General features: G+C 43.8%; 1 protein-coding gene across 5 annotated transcripts in view; it reads right to left on the bottom strand.

The window, feature by feature from the left end:
- The window catches only part of fbxw7 (F-box and WD repeat domain containing 7), a 128,628-nt gene that overhangs the window by 14,908 nt on the left and 97,955 nt on the right, over positions 1–15,765 (bottom strand). For 4 of the 5 annotated variants that reach the window (XM_030420188.1, XM_030420197.1, XM_030420181.1 and 1 more), the window contains 6 exons: positions 9,961–10,043; positions 8,033–8,174; positions 4,068–4,202; positions 2,166–2,289; positions 1,859–1,995; positions 1,146–1,259 (listed from right to left, as the gene is read on the bottom strand). In XM_030420188.1, coding sequence (XP_030276048.1) covers positions 1,146–1,259; positions 1,859–1,995; positions 2,166–2,289; positions 4,068–4,202; positions 8,033–8,174; positions 9,961–10,043 — 735 coding nt within the window. Of the gene's footprint in view, positions 1–1,145; positions 1,260–1,858; positions 1,996–2,165; positions 2,290–4,067; positions 4,203–8,032; positions 8,175–9,960; positions 10,044–14,933; positions 15,452–15,765 lie in introns of those variants that run through there. The other variant, XM_030420213.1, reaches the window with a different exon arrangement.

The following is a 15,765-nucleotide window of genomic DNA, read 5'->3' as shown; positions in this document are numbered from 1 at the left end:
CCCTCTCTAACACAACAGTACACAACTACTGCTTTTCTTTTTCAAACACAGCGTAAAGCTGCAGCACAAGGCCTGTTGTGGCTGCACCAGCCGCAGCAATGAATACCAACACCACTCATGGACATGTGCTGTGTAACAAGTCTGCAAAATGTAAGAGTCCCAATGGACTGAGACGGTCCTAGCCAGGATGTTTTTATGTGACAGAGCAAATGTTACTAATTACTCACCATCAGGTTAGTGGGAGCTGTGAGGACACAGTTCGGTGTCAGATATGAAAGCTGTTATGAAGAGCTAAATGTACAACATGCTAGAGAAGATAACTGAAAGAATTTCAGTAAGCACTTACCATGACCATTAATTAATATTTGAACCCCTTTCACACTGGGCAAAAACCTGCAGACACCCACATTAATCTGGCTTTTTTCTTCAACAGGAAAGGGCACAGTCAGCAGTAATTCACAAGTCAAACGACTCTGCAATCAGCCGCTGCTCCGATTGCAGTTATGGAAACACAGCACCCGGGTGGACACGCTAATTTTCTGTTAAAATAACAGCTTCAAAATCGTGTTGGTAGTGTCTTGTAATATGGTGAATGGTGTCTCCGTCTCAGCCACTCCACCCCCCTATCACTTGTTTCTGCGCTGTAACTTCAGTGAGAGGGTAGGATCACAGGATCACGTTGTTACAGACCTAGGGTTGGTATTTACAACAGTGGTGTTAAACTAAGAAACTGTGGTTCGTGCCAAATGGCACAAAATGCCAATTTCTACATAAAGGTGCTTTAAGGACATTAGCTTGGATCCCTTACAAACGTTGCTTTCACCATGCAATTTTGTCTGCCACTGGGCACGAAATCTTCCTGGAAAATGAAAGCTGACTGGTGCTCCAGTCAGACGGCCAGCCCGGCTTTCTATCTGCTTTTCACATCTCCCAATAGACTAAATAGATGATTTAACTCTTGACTTGTCTTGTGGAAAAAACACAAAAGATCTGCGTCAGCGGCGCCAGTAAGTGGGGGGGGGGGGGCACTTATTGGCGCAATTTTCACAAAGACAACTGGATTGTTTGAGTCCGATTCCATTTTAACTGGAAGTCACTTAAGACTAAAGGAGAAACTTGGAAATAGAAAAGCAGTTAACCCGTACCTTTCCTGTGATGGCTGACCAGACTTTCAGCGTGTTGTCGTCAGAGCCGCTGACGATGCGGTTGCCACAGAACTGGAGGCAGGTGATCACGTGGTCGTCATGACCTTTCAGCACCTGTTAAGGTAAAGAGAGATTCAGTGAGGAGGACGTGGCAGAAAGAGTGGGTGCGGAATGACAAAGCAACTGGCAAGAAACGAGGCGGACAATGACGAGATAAGAGGAAAGTGTCATCAAGCGCTGCAGGTATACACAGCTCTTTAGGCAGAGCTATGTGAGCGTGTGGGTAGTATCTGCTTGCTTATACTGGGTCACAGGACTGCCAGCTCAGCAAACACTGTATATGCAAAGGAGTGTGAATAGCACAGTAACCACATTTACATCAGTGGTGGCCCAAAACGACCCAAGGCCGTTTGAAAAGCATACAAGGTCCATTAAGGACCAGCTCTGGCATGCTGGTCATGCTTTATCGGAAAATTCTGACCAGGCAAAAGACAAATTGAGTCTTTGAAGGGGAGTAAGATCATCCTGTCCTCCAGCTCAATTATCATTCACCACGAACATCGCGGAGCACGGACCTGACCCATCACTAACTTTCCATCAACTTCACACCTCACACCATTATCGAACCGTGTCTTCGTGACTCAGATCCATTTGATATCAGATCTATGAGATCAGCTGCCCTGAGGGAAATTTAGGTTTAAAGAAAAAGCTACCTTGGGTGATTTGAGGTCCCCTCTCCGCCAGTTGGTGTCTATTCTGTGCTGCCTGATGTAGGCACTCTTCCAGGGGCTGTGAGTGAACCCGGGCTTGACGATTTTCCTCTTCTTGAGGGGCAGAGGCTCATCGATGCCTGTTAGGAGAGGAGACAGAGGCAGGTTGGTCTCACAGCGTCGTGCTTTTCCTTCTTAAAGTTTATTTTTAAAATAAGTTCAACAACATCTTTAAACACAGCAGTAGCTTCACGCTGCTCCTGCTGGGTGACAGCATTTTGTCCGTCTGCATGTTGTAAATAAGACTCACCTTCTTCCCTGCATTTCTCCCTCCACAGCAGGTTGTCTTCTGCCAGGATGCGCCAGTAGCGGCACGTCTGGGCCGCTTGGAGGAGGTCCTTCGGTTCCAGGAATGACAGCACATACAAAGCCAGCTGTTGAAGGACAAGTATGAGGACCGTGAGAGGTGTGAATGGAAACGGAGACACAAAAAGGAGCCTTTATTCACTGCGGCGGGTGTGAAGAACAGCGCAAACACCTCGTGGAAGAGGACTTTAAAGTTTCAAGAGACTAAATCAAAGTAACACAAAGAACAGCTGAGAAAACTAACCAACTATGTGCACAATATTAACAGCAGGACTCTAACTGTCTTAAGGGTAGACGACAGCATTACCATAGAATTAAATCATTGTCTCTATAGAAGCCTAACAAAAAAAAATATACAAAAGCAGCCTCACACAGCAGGTAATAATGCCATGGCTGCTGTTCGTTAAGCCAAAGCCTGCATATACAGACAAAACCTGTATAATGAGCATAAATCTGGACCCCTGAGCAATGGGGGAAAAAAAAACAGGCATATATTTGAACAAAGCTCTCAATACAACTATGAAACAATGAGGTGGATTAACCATTAGGGTCAAGTGACTGCTCTGTATCATCACAAAAAGGGTAAGGATTATAGGTTCATTTTTGCAGGATGAGATATAACCCGTTGTGCAAATATTGTTATTTTAATACATTACAATAATCCGAGATGATAATGACCCGCACCATGCTGTGTGACAAATTCAGGAGCGGAGGAATGAACATCAGGATGGGTTCAAATGACAGATGTCAGGGCCACAATAACCAGGGGTCGGGTTCACGGAGATAATGGTCTGTAGTGTTGGGCCAAATCTGAACATCCTCGCACGTTTATAAAAAAAAAAGTTCTTGAGCACTTTCTTTGTAAGAGAAAATATTTGACTTTACAGACTTCAAAACTTCTCTGAGAACATTTTAGAAAAAGACTGAGGGGCATTTTAAAGGGCGGTCTTTATCTCGTACTCAAAATTCTTGAGGTTTTTACAGTTTAGTTTTAGGGTTATTTCAACTCACCTGCCCCAGACGAGACCCCAAAACCTCGACATCCCTCAATCTCCCGAAAGCTCGTCTAAGCCACTGGTCATTACCGGGCTTGCAGGTTATTCTAAAGGTTTTATGAATGGAACTCGTATCAGTGATTGCTTTTTAAGCCCGACACTCTGCCTTCTGCAGATTCTCTTCATAGTTTCAATTTCAACTCTGTCTACAGCGCGGCCACAGGGATTGTCCTGTAAAAATGACTATGACAGCACCACCCAATATAAAGCCAGACGCTCTGGCAGAGTGGAGAGACGGGATTATCAGAAGAAGTCGGAGGGGACAGGATATGAAAAAAAAGGAAGAAACAGAAAACAAAATGAAAAGACGGGGCTTGTGTCCTGAGAACACGCATGATGTTGGTGTGCATTTGGCTTTGGAGCAAGTGACACTGACACCCTTGAAATCTTGCATCCTATTGCCTCACTCTCTTTGCAACCAACCCTTCTCTTTCATCCTAACACCTGCCAGACAGAGACAAGGTGTTAAGTATTTGATCAGCTGTAGCAGATACGGAGGATAGAGGCTGTTTTCGAAGAATCCCTTATGTGATCTTATCATCAGTGTGGCACTTCAGATTGTTTGTATTGTCAGTTATGATGCAGAGCAAAACAAGACACCCACTATGGATGCTGTTAAATGATGTGAGGGAAGACGGTGACAGGATAAGTCCTGGAGAGGAAGCCTCGTCTCTGTCGCAGATAGGATGTCTGCCAGCAGGGATTCCCATGAGAGTTCAGGTCAGGAGGACGGGGACTAGAGATGAACTGATATCAGACCAAAAGGAGGGGGAGGGGATTCAGGGACTCACCTCTTTGGGCAGCAGGGAGATGAAGTCTCGCTGAAACTGCGGCTCTATCACCTGCATCATATGCTTGACTTGTGTGGGTTCACAGCTGTCAATCAACTCATCCAGCGCCAGCAGCTTCTCTGGGCCAGTCCAGCTCTGCAGAACACAGGACAGAAGAAGTGGAGTTAGAAATGACAAATTCAAGTGTGTTCAAACTCGATATGACATGCAGCTTTTGTTCCCATTATCCAAAAAATGGAAGTTAATCAGACTTCAGGTGTGTTCAGTGCCTCAGTAGGAGTACTTTGGATTGTCTTTTTCTTTTCTTTTAAATCAGGCACACATGAGTGCCTAGTATGAGTGGGCTGAAGGTTTTTTTGTTATCAGGTAATAACTTTTTTTTTTTAATTCAACCAGGAAAATCTGTTAAAGTCTGACATCTCTCCAGTCACAATGTCAGAAAATAATTCCCTCTTATTGCAATCTGAAGTGATTGATTGTTGTGTCTAGTTCCCGGGTTGGTGCTTCTGATTGGTGATGCAGCAGTGGTCCTCCTAAATTGCTTTTAAGCTCAGCGATATCAGATGAAATTTGACTGGAGCTTCTCCTGTTTGTGTCGAACATTGAAATCTTTAAGGACACGTGGACAGAAACCCTGGGGTGGCTAAAACCTACTGAAAAGAAAATGTGCGAGTCAGCTCAAGATGAAATCTAGTAATTCCGACCCATCCGAGATAGAATCCTTTGGGTTCGGCCACACTCTGAGAAAGTAGTAATCGAGCCCAAACCGAACTAGACAGGCATTCTGTTTTTCATGTCCGAACCTGACTCAAGCCAGACGGAGTTATGCAAGATGGGGCACCGAGTTTGTTTTACACAGTTGTCACACGGTTCTCTCCATGGTTACAGCGGCCTGTTTGCTCTGACTACTGACATTTACACATGTACACCATGTCAACTGACGTGACGAGACCTCACCCATTCCCAGATCTTGTATCTTCTCAAATGTACAATGTACTAAATAGCTTCTGGATTTGGTTTATACAACGTTCCAGGGGATTTAATGTATGGCACTATATCTCTGTATTCTTTATGCTCTCCAAAGGTTCTCAAAATGAAAGCGAAAATCATTGGTGATAGTTTTCACACCTCCACGTCTGGATTGCCACACCCAACTCGGCTGTAAATATATTCTACAAAATGACAGAGCAGCAGGACATTGTGGGCTGATCGTGCTAATCTGTTGTCGTCAAACTAGGTGTCTCTGCGTGCCTGTGAAAGCGCTTATTTTGCTCTGATTGGAGCATCTCGGAAACATGCCGTCGCCTTGTGCAGTGTGTCTAACGCGCTAATGCTCCCTACGTGACCTCCGCGGCAGCTCTGACTTGCTTGAGGCACCTGCCTATTTCTAGCAGCCAACACATTAGTGGAAAATTTGAACATCAGGAAGCAGACTCCATTAGCAACTCTGCAGAGCTGTTTCTTCAGCTCCAACATTCAGCCGTTTAATGCAGCTGAATAGCGCCTGTGCTGTACGTTGGACCCAACAGCGGCAGTCGTCTTTTCTCTGCGGAGCGCTGAACTCTGACAATGATTACAAGCTATGAGGCAGGATGGAAAATCTGGCACACGCAAACCACCTGTAATTTGGCAGCTAAAAGCTTTAGCCAGAGGTGCTGGTTCTGGAGGTAATCAGGGGGTTCAGAGAGCTCCTCCCTGCCACTGGGAAGAACACACAACAGCTACTTAAATGTTACATAATTTTCTTCCAGAGATTATTAGTTGCTTTGTTTAAAGAATATTAAATACAACAAATTCACTATTTTCAACCTGATGGGTTTTTTTTTATATAAACTGCTATTACACATTTTAGCCTTGAGTTGTTACGCATTCATAAACGTATTTGGCGATAATTCATGTTCAATGATGAGAGTTTGTGTTGTTTCAAACATTTTTTTCCCTCTAATTTGGTACAAGTTTGAACGTTTGTGACTGTTTTCCCAAAGAACTTGCAAAATGTTGAATATTCGAAAAAAAGACTTTTCACTGTTCCCTGTTGGGCTGCAAACATGTTGTTTAATATTTATCCCAAATCAGACTTCCAAGGAGCTCAATGTTTAAAGGATAAACTACAGTTAATCACCAGAGTTTATCATTTCTGGTTAAGTACTTTTCCCCTCAACAACAACAACACCACCACCACCAATCCCCTAAGAACCAGCAGTTTACATCTGGGATCGCAGTGCTGATTCTTTATTCATTCGAATCATAGTGACGTGCTGCTGATGAAATACTTCAGCTCAGACATTCAGACAAAATGTTGAAGTATCTGCTCAAAAACTCCTACTTAATTCCATTAAGACTGAATTCTTCAGCCTTCAAAAAGGCTGTGAGCAGAACAGATTATGGAGCTACAAAGACACTGAAGAGGCAATTATTTCATCTCTTATGCCAGTCATAGTAATTGCCTGTGCCTTGTTGTTTAGATAAGGTTCTGTAGGAAGTAAGCCTTATGTAAATTTGTTTTTTTTTTAATTCTAACAATGTCCAGAATCAAGCCAGATGTGCCTGAATGAAAGAAATAGTTTGGAATGTTTGGAGATGTGCGTATTTGCCCACACACAACCCTCGATTAAATCATAAAATGTTGTTTGTACAGTTAAGGTTTTGTCGGATTAAACAAACAAGATATATCGTGGTAATTAGTGAGCTTTAGAGATGGATTTTGGAGTCTTTATGCTGAGCTAGGCAGCCGCAGCTTTATATTTAATGGAGAGACGTAACTGGCATTGATCTCGTCATCCAACTCCTTGCAAAACGGCGAATAAGCGCATTTCCTAAAATCTCAAACTAATCCTCTAATGCAACGTGACTTTGTCGTGACCATGTGTGGCGGTGTGTTTGCCTTTTTAAGTGCAGAATCCTAGAAATAACATGGAAGGGTTTTGTGGGAAAAATGTTCTCTCTGGCTCCAGTATTCTGCTTTGTAGTCGCGTCCCTCTCTAATAGGTGCTACAGGCTCGGACTGGACCGGGGAATGCACAGAATGTAAGTTTGAGGTCTAGCTGCCAGATTAAAGACTGTACAGACACGGCGACAGGTCGGGCCTGAGGACTAATATACGTAAAGCAAACACTGAGGTGTCACAGGTTTCGCCCGGATATTTCAATGATAATGAGTTTATACTCTTAGGTAATGAAATCCATGGCAACCCATTACACAGAAAATCTGAGAGACCCCGTCAAGGCTAATATGTTTAAATGACATCCTATTTCCTTTTTTCCTGGAGTCATTAGGGCTGAAGTCTAACATGAAAGAAATGTCTCCATTATGTTGCATCTGTTCCGACTACGGTACAGTAAAATGAATATAAAACACAGGGTGAACTATAATGTGGAGAAATGAATACAGTATTTCCTCAGGGTTTCTGTAGAAGATGACAGAAATCACTGAAGTGGCTCTTCCAAGTTTGCTCAACATGGAGACAAAGTAACCTCATAAGAGACCCAAAGTCTGCACTACTGTCCATGGATGGTGTATCAAATATACATGACATGGTAATAATAGGCCGAGATTATACTTCGGTATATTTATATATGCAGTATATTTATTTCAGATGATCGTAGAAGAGCACAACTGTTCAACTTTTAACACAGTCTACAGTAGAGACACGTGATCTCAAAACGCTGCTCTTTTTAGTCTGAACAGGTACGGCTAATTCCAATTCCACGCTACAGTGCTTATGGTAATGTGGTGGGCCAGAACAACAAGGCGGCAATTATCTTTGAGACTAAGTGAACATTGATTGGGCACAACATCTGCTTGTTGATGAGCTTTTGCTCGAGGGTTCAGAATCGCCCACGGGAGGAATGAAAAAAAAAAAAAGAGAGAGAGAGAGAGAGAGAGAGAGAGAGAGAGAGAGAGAGAGAGAGAGAGAGAGAGAGAGAGAGAGAGAGAGAGAGGGGAGGGAGAAGAAAAGTGCTCACCTGAAATGTTCGGAGCCATTCTTGGAGACCCGTGGGTGGCTGGATTGAGGTGATGCGCCGTCTCTGCTGCCCCTGACCATTGGCTGTTCTGATGTGGCCAAATGTGGTGGGTGTGGCTGGACATGGGACGATTCCTGTCGGGCTGCAATTAACAGGGGTGGGAAAAAAAAGGAAATGCTTAGAAATGAATAAATTTAATTAGATTTTCACAGGCACACAGCTATTACTGCACACATCAGAGAGAGGACGTGAAAGCTACTTCCGACAGAAACATTACAGGAACATATGACGGATACACTATTAAGGAGAACAACAATAAGCTCATTATGAGTGTGTTTGGCAGCTTCCTGGGTTAGTAGTGCTGCAGATATTTCCACCACACAGTTCTGACAACAGAGATAACACAAAATATGGAACAGTGGAGCAGCAAATAAGGCTAAATTAAATATTAAAGGCTGCACTTTAAACCGAAAGCGTTTTTGCCGATCACTGATTTGATTCAGCAATAAAAACCTTGGCTGAAAGCAAGTGCATTCTGCAAGGCAAATTCAAATAAAAGTTGGTCTCTTTTAATGTTATGCTAATTTCCATAAATTAACTCCCATTCTTGTTTTTCTTATGCATGGATTATGACCAAGTAAACAGATTCACAGTTATAAAGACAAGGGGAAAATCTCTTTACAGGACCAAGAAGTCATTTATATGCTTTTTTTTTTTTTTTTTTCAGCGGACACTGTTTTGTTCTGTCATTATATAAAAACAGTTATGATTATACAGTTCTGGTCTAAAGATTAAGAAAATATAAACTTTGCGGCTTCAGAACAATAATGATATTTCTACGTACTCATAAAGGAGAAGCAAATTTGACAAGCAGTGTGCCAAAATCACAGGAAACTCTAAACATATTTGCCTGGAAGTAATTCCAATATATATGTTTAACTCGGTGACTTCAAAGTGTGCAAGACCCCACAGATTTCTGTTCGAGTCCAGACCCCTCTTATAAGAACCTGGATGTAAAAAAGCATCACAGCACTTCAAAGGGCTGCCCATGTCCCCCTGTAATGTTAGGGCAACGGGAGAAACCATCCAATGGGCACCCTCAACACTCCAGACTCCGCTCGCTGATGGCAAAAACGGAGGAGCTGGGGTCCATTTCATTATTGATCCATTTTTAATGGGAGAGGAAGCTGAGAGGGAGCCGGTTACATGGCAACATTTACAGTTAAGTGGCTGTGTTCGGTCTGAATTTTAATGTGGCTACATGTGAACACGTGCATTAAATATTCAGGGCGAGAGAAACATCTGGGGCCGCTGGCTGGACGCTGGAGATACAATGTGATGTGAAGCATCATTCTGTTTGAAGACACGTAGCATCCATTGTTCATACATGGTATTTTTTCATCTTTTCTTTTCATGCTCGCTGCATTCAATATGTGTTTGGCTCCAAAATAATGATGGGGCTCTTTAAAATATAATCGCCCCTGTAGAGGAAGCCATGTTTTCCCCCCTTTGTTTGTTGGTCTGGTTTTTCTCAGCTGCGTTAAACAGAACTACTGCACTGATTTTCTGCAGACTTGGATAAAGGATGGATTTTGACTCAGAATACACCGTAATTAACTTTTGGTGCCGATCTGCATTACAGGGACGGATCCAGGAATTTGTTTCTTGCTTTCATTAACACTGCGAGATAGGGTTTGTTTGGTTTTTTTTCAACGTTTTTGTTAATTTCTCAGGGAACTTTGTATGGATATGAATTGGATTGAAAGGTGTATTTAGGTAGCTGGTATCTGGGACTGGGTATAATTTGATGTGGTGAGCTTTAATTATGGTTGAGCAGTTAAAATTTTTAGGAACAAATGCAGCAGAGAGGGATGTCTTTGTTGAGCAACTGGCAGGCTTTTCTTTGGTGAAATCTGGGTCTGCCTCACCTTGGATATTCTGGGCCTTTGCAGGGCTTTTTGCCTGAAGGGAAAGATCGGACCTCGGGGCCATGGTCCAACTTCCTCTTCATCTGAGAGGAAACAAAAACAAGAGAAAAGGCAAGCATTAGAAATCATCCCAGCGTAATAATGAAGGAGATTTTCATCAAAAACACAAAATAGAAAGCTAATTAAAATCTTTGTGTGTGCCATGTAGAATGTGGCACACGCTGTATAATCCATTATTTTTCCCCCCTGCCTGCCCTTCTTATGACTAAGTCTAAATCACTTTACTTTTAAAAGGGAGCCAGCCTCTGAAAAAGCGAATTTAAGGAAGGACACGGTTCAAGGAAGTTTTTAAAAACAGGGATGGGAAGCAGAAAATTGCTTTAGCAAGTTACAGACTTTGTTAACATTGTGTCTGAAATCCAGCATATAAAACACAGACGCCACAGTCTTGCAACAGCTTTATGCAAATTGGAAATTAAATTTTAATGCATAGGCAGGGGATGAAATTTTTTAACATGCTCATTACAAAGCAGAGACCTATCTGTAGATGAAGCGGCTCAACGTTATGAGATCGAAGGATACAAAGCAGGTGCTTGTTTGGAACAATGCTGAGCTTTATTTTGATTATTTTCCCCCGCTGGAGACAAGTGACAACAGTGATCCCCGGGCAACCAGACGTGCCATAATATCCGGAGGCATTCACACCCAGAACTCCGAGAGCACAGGCCGTTCATGCACACAATATAACCGCAAAGTACACAAACGTGTTCAGGGAGGGTACACCGTGCATTTTTTGGCAATCACGTTTGATTCACACCGATACTTGAGAAAGAAAAAACAAGAGAGAGAGTCAGTCCTTTATCAGCGTCTATCACCTGCATGTGCACACACCAGCCGATCCCCGTTACCACCTACCCTCCTGCACAAACAAAAGGAGCCTGTGTAAAAGGGCCAGGGCAAGCCAATTTTTCTTCCTCCCATGGCTGCCACTCTCTATGGCGAGGCCTCTCACCACACATGCAGGTGATCACCATCTCGTCGCCGGGCCCTCATGATAAACAAACTCGCCACTGATTGTCGTGCCAAAATAAGATATACAATGTGACAGTCTGGGGCTTGTTTCTAAACTCTGTCTGGGTCCAATTCAAAGCAGCTATTGTAGGAGCCACCAGCAGACCAACGAGAGCATACTGTGGCTAAAAATGAAACCTCATGGCGCTGCTGAATGATTTATTCCTATGATGTTTACCCTCTTGTTGCATAACCATTCATCTTTTACACTTTCATTTAGGAAGCATCATTCAACAGTTTGGCTACAGTTCCAGTCAAGCCTGTTGTGCTGCGAGACACAACCTCGACTGAACTTCAAGTTTCAAGAATACTTTAATGGTAACAAAAACTATTCATGACTGCGACATGGACGATAAATAACAACAGATAGTTTCCTTGTTTGTATGTTTTGATTATTCATTACATAAAGGATCCAGCACTGAGTATTCAACTCTAAATGAAGTTGAGCGCGTTTTTTTTTTTTTTCAACACTTCACAATAACCATCATTAATAAAAAGGTCAGTTTTAGTTGATAGTTATTTCCATGTCAACAAACAATTAAATGCTTTGAGAACCATCCATTAACCGGTTTATAAAACCTTTACATTGCTTAATAAATGGTTTGTAAGGCCTTTCTCTTTTTGTTAAAGGGGCACTATGCAGTTTTAGAGAAGAAATTCAAACTCAGAATTGTAATATTTACAATATGAATGAGGTGATAATACAAAGAAAATACTTATTTTTACTGAATTAACAAGCTGTTGTCAGAGGAAACCAGCATGAAATTGTGTTGTCGTTTAGGGTCGGTTTGTTTATTCATTGTTCAGTCGTGAAAACAAAGAGTTTGGCTGTTTAGTTTACGCATAAAATTCAAATCAATTAAGATTTTTCTCTCAAAGATGTCGTCCCCAAAACTACATAGTGCACCTTTAACTTTAACATAACTCCTATTAACTTTAAATGTACAGTTCATTCATGATGGTTATTACAAAGTGTTACCAACTTTATCGTCCATCACATAATGATTGAACATTGTCTGATAAGGGGCTCAAACACACACCCATGAAAGACTTCCATCAGTCTTCCTGCTATTGTAGGAGCTGATAATAGCTTGTAGAAAACAGAAACCACATTCAAAATTAACTTTTCCCCCCTTTTTGAGACACACAATGGTGTTTTGATACACTCTGGGTATGTTATTGAAGAGAGTGCTTCACAAGAAAACAGCTCTGGACGCTTGACTCCATACTGTCTGGCTTTACAGTGGCATGATTACATGTCTCTGCCTCAAGATGTGCGTTTCTTTTTTTGTTTTGTTTTTTTATCACTATAATTTAGTGTGTGTGTGTGTGTGTGTTTGTCCTCCCTGAGGCGCACATTTGAGTGTTGCAATATATCAAAACAATGACGAACCAAGAATAAACTACTTGAGAGTGTGAGATGATGAGGACGGGACATCAGCACAGGATCCCTACTTCGGCATTTAGACTACAGAATGAATCAATGCACCAAAACAACCGACACAAGCCGACTCTCAGCCTGAGTTTCTGTAGGCATGTGGACATGACTAGCACACCAACGTGTGCTGCAGGTTAGAGGCCCCCTGGACATTAGACTGTGATCTGACCAATGATTTATGAGCTTTTCCACACAAGTCAGCTCCCGTGTGAAGCTGACGGAGAGGATCATGGGAAGAGCCATAGAAATCTGGAGTGTTTCATCATGGAGATGTATAGAAAAAGCCCTGGGAAAAACACGCTGGCATGTAACTCACGTTCCACTTGTCTACAATTGAAAATATCTGGCCGACTGTGTGCTAAATCGCTGAGGAAAATAAAGGAGGGTTTATAAGATATTCCGGCTCTTAAACCCGACCGCCTTGTTCTTGAAGCAGTGATCTCACTGCAATGGCAGTCCAGTAGCCAAGGAGAGCCTGGGTGTGTGTATGCATGCACTGGGTGTGTGTGCGTATGTTTTGTGTGTGCCTCAGAGAGTGAGAGAGAAAAGAGGGGGTGCGCTGGCCGGCTTTGACTGTGTGCACATGTAAGAAAAAAAACTCAAACTAAATGCAGGCGTGAAAAAAAGGCAAAAAAAGAGAAAGAGAAAAAAAAGACCACAGCGTGGAACCAGCCTCGTCTTATGTTTCAGCCTGGGAAAAGGTAACCAGAGAGCGCAGTGTTTGTAAATCACTACTAATCAGTCCTTCCCCTCCTTCCTCTTGGCTTCCCCCCCATCCCTATCTGTCCAAAAGCACGGCAGATGGATAACACGGAGAGTTAATGATATTTTAAAGACGGCAATCGCTCTTACATAATGTGTTGATTCATTTCAACACAGGCTACATCCTGCAGCATCAGTCACTCCAAAAAAAAATATCTTTTTCCCGTTCATCAAATGCCGTTTCGAGCGGCCACGAAACAGTTTCATCATGTCAATCAGCTTTGCTAGAGACGCAGAAAAACACTTGCAAATGACTGCTGGCCATTTTGGAAAAAGAATTGGCAAGTTGAAGAGAAGGAAGAGAATTGAAAGCCGGCCAGAAAAATGGGGGTTTGTATTTCAAATAAATCAGCCTTGGTGTTTCAGTTTCTGTCAGTGCCATCAAAGAGCGGCATTAAATTCCAGCTCTAGGGGCTGACTTCAAAATCCTGATATCTTAGAATGAGCACATCCACAAAATGGATGGAGAATACAAATGAGCCTCTGTTCAATTCAATAAACTGTTACCCATTGATTAAGGATGACATTTTCCCTCAGTCATGAGGATTAATTGAGTAAAAGCTTCAGCGCCACACACGCGAAGTGCGCGCAAACACGCGAAAAAAATACTCCACCGCCAGGGGATTATTTAAATCAGACTGTGAATGATTTGTTTACATCGCACACTCCGCATAACGGAACCCCTTTTCATATTTTCTGTTTGTGCCGTGCGCTTCCCCCCAACTAAGGGAGCATCGTTTTATGGCTGCCATCCAGCATAATACACCCAACATCCTTGAGGATATTCTATCTCTCGCGCAAGTCTGACACAGTGACCCATTATCTGTGGTTGGGAGCCTGAGGCGAGTGCACAATGTCAGAGGAATAGGCTACTCCAACAGGCGACAGCAGACTGATCACATGCAGTCACTTCGGTCAGTGCGAGATAACCACTGCTGCATAATGTAGAATCATAATAACCCTGCAAACTGGGGAAGATCGGAGAGGGGAAACTGGACGTTTCTGCTCATAAAACGGATCGTTATTAGGAAAAGTGGACGTCTGCGTGTGTTTAAACACACAAGGAGCTGATACGGGCAATCCATGTGCAATCCATGTGCAGTATATCCGATCTAAGCTACAGCATTTAATGCCTGATAATGAGGGAAGGGAGTTGATGTACAGGTGCAGAGAGCATCGAGCCACCGCGGAGGCAAAATGGGATCCTGTGCCATCCAGAGCCGGGAGGACTCAGTGGTGAATGGGATGGAAATGTGCACATATTTTCACCCAGGGTTGCAGAATGAAGTGAGCCTATGTGCCACAGCAGTAACCCCATTTATAGATACAACAAATAGCCCTGGATCTGCGCGGTGGCGTTTTTATTTTTACGCTGCTGAAGTTACCACGGAGGAATAGGACGCCGATTCTCCCAATATTCCAACATTAACCCATCACATAACATAACACAACACAACATATAGGGCCCGGGCAATTAAAGCGACGTCTCTGGGGGTCTGCTTCACTGCCGTTCATCCTCCGCAGTGGCCGCACAATCTGCCGTGAGAGGCGCGTCAGAGATAATGAGGGCGACACAAGCGAGTCCAGCATTAAAATCGTGAGAGATGGGGAGGATGTTTGTTGGAGGTGACACGGGCGGCGGGGAGGAGGGGGGAAACACAAGCAGAAAAAAAAAAACAAAAAAAAAAAACACCCTACTCACTTTGTAGAAAATCATCTTTAAAGTGCCGTAGAACCCCATCCTTGTAATCCGGTGTGTTTTCCCTCTCTCCTCTTCAGTGGCAATCGGTGGAGTCCGAGCGTGTGTGCGCGCTGGGGAGATGGCTCTGACGGTGTGAGGGCAGCGTACTCTCAGGTAAATCCGACGCCGTCTCTGATGTGAACATGCTCGGGCACGTCACCGGACTGGCGTGCATGCGGTAGATTCCCCCGGCGAAGGCATTCAAGAATTGAAAAATAATAATAAAAACAAATCTCCGTGGTGTCGCGCCGGCTTGAACTGGGGCTCGGTCGGTGGGTGAACAATGCGATGCGACGATCCCGGAGGCGTGTGTGTGTGTTTGTGTTTGTGTGTGTGCGCCGCCGACCAGCCTCACCGAGCAGGGAGTGAACAGATGAGGGGAGAAAAGAGGGTGACACTCGGCAGAAAAGTGGGAGGAGTGGCGGGGAGAGCGCGTCAGAGCGCAGAGCAGTGCCCTCTTCCTCCTCACAGGCTGCGCGGCGGCTCCTCCAAACAGGATCGGATTACAGCCTCCCCGGTGGAGACGACACGAATGGTGCAGTCCAACATTCAACACTGTGCGCAGCGCATCCTCCAAGAGCAGGAGGGACCGGGGACATATGTGAAGCAGAGGAGGCGGCGCGCACACGCAGCGGGTGGGGTACGCGCGCTGCCCTTTTGCATTAGAAAGGTGGACCTCCACTTGTTGCGGAATCGAAACGGCTCCACCGCGCACCCCGCCCAACGCTGCCGTCTCCAGGAGGCATCCGCCTTCTGATATGCTCTGCATCAATTAGATCACACATCACACTGA

Source organism: Sparus aurata, chromosome 1 (genome assembly GCF_900880675.1).
Source record: "Sparus aurata chromosome 1, fSpaAur1.1, whole genome shotgun sequence".
Lineage (NCBI taxonomy): Eukaryota > Metazoa > Chordata > Actinopteri > Spariformes > Sparidae > Sparus > Sparus aurata.
Note: the sequence above shows the minus strand (reverse complement) of the source record. Positions and strands in the feature narration are given on the sequence as shown.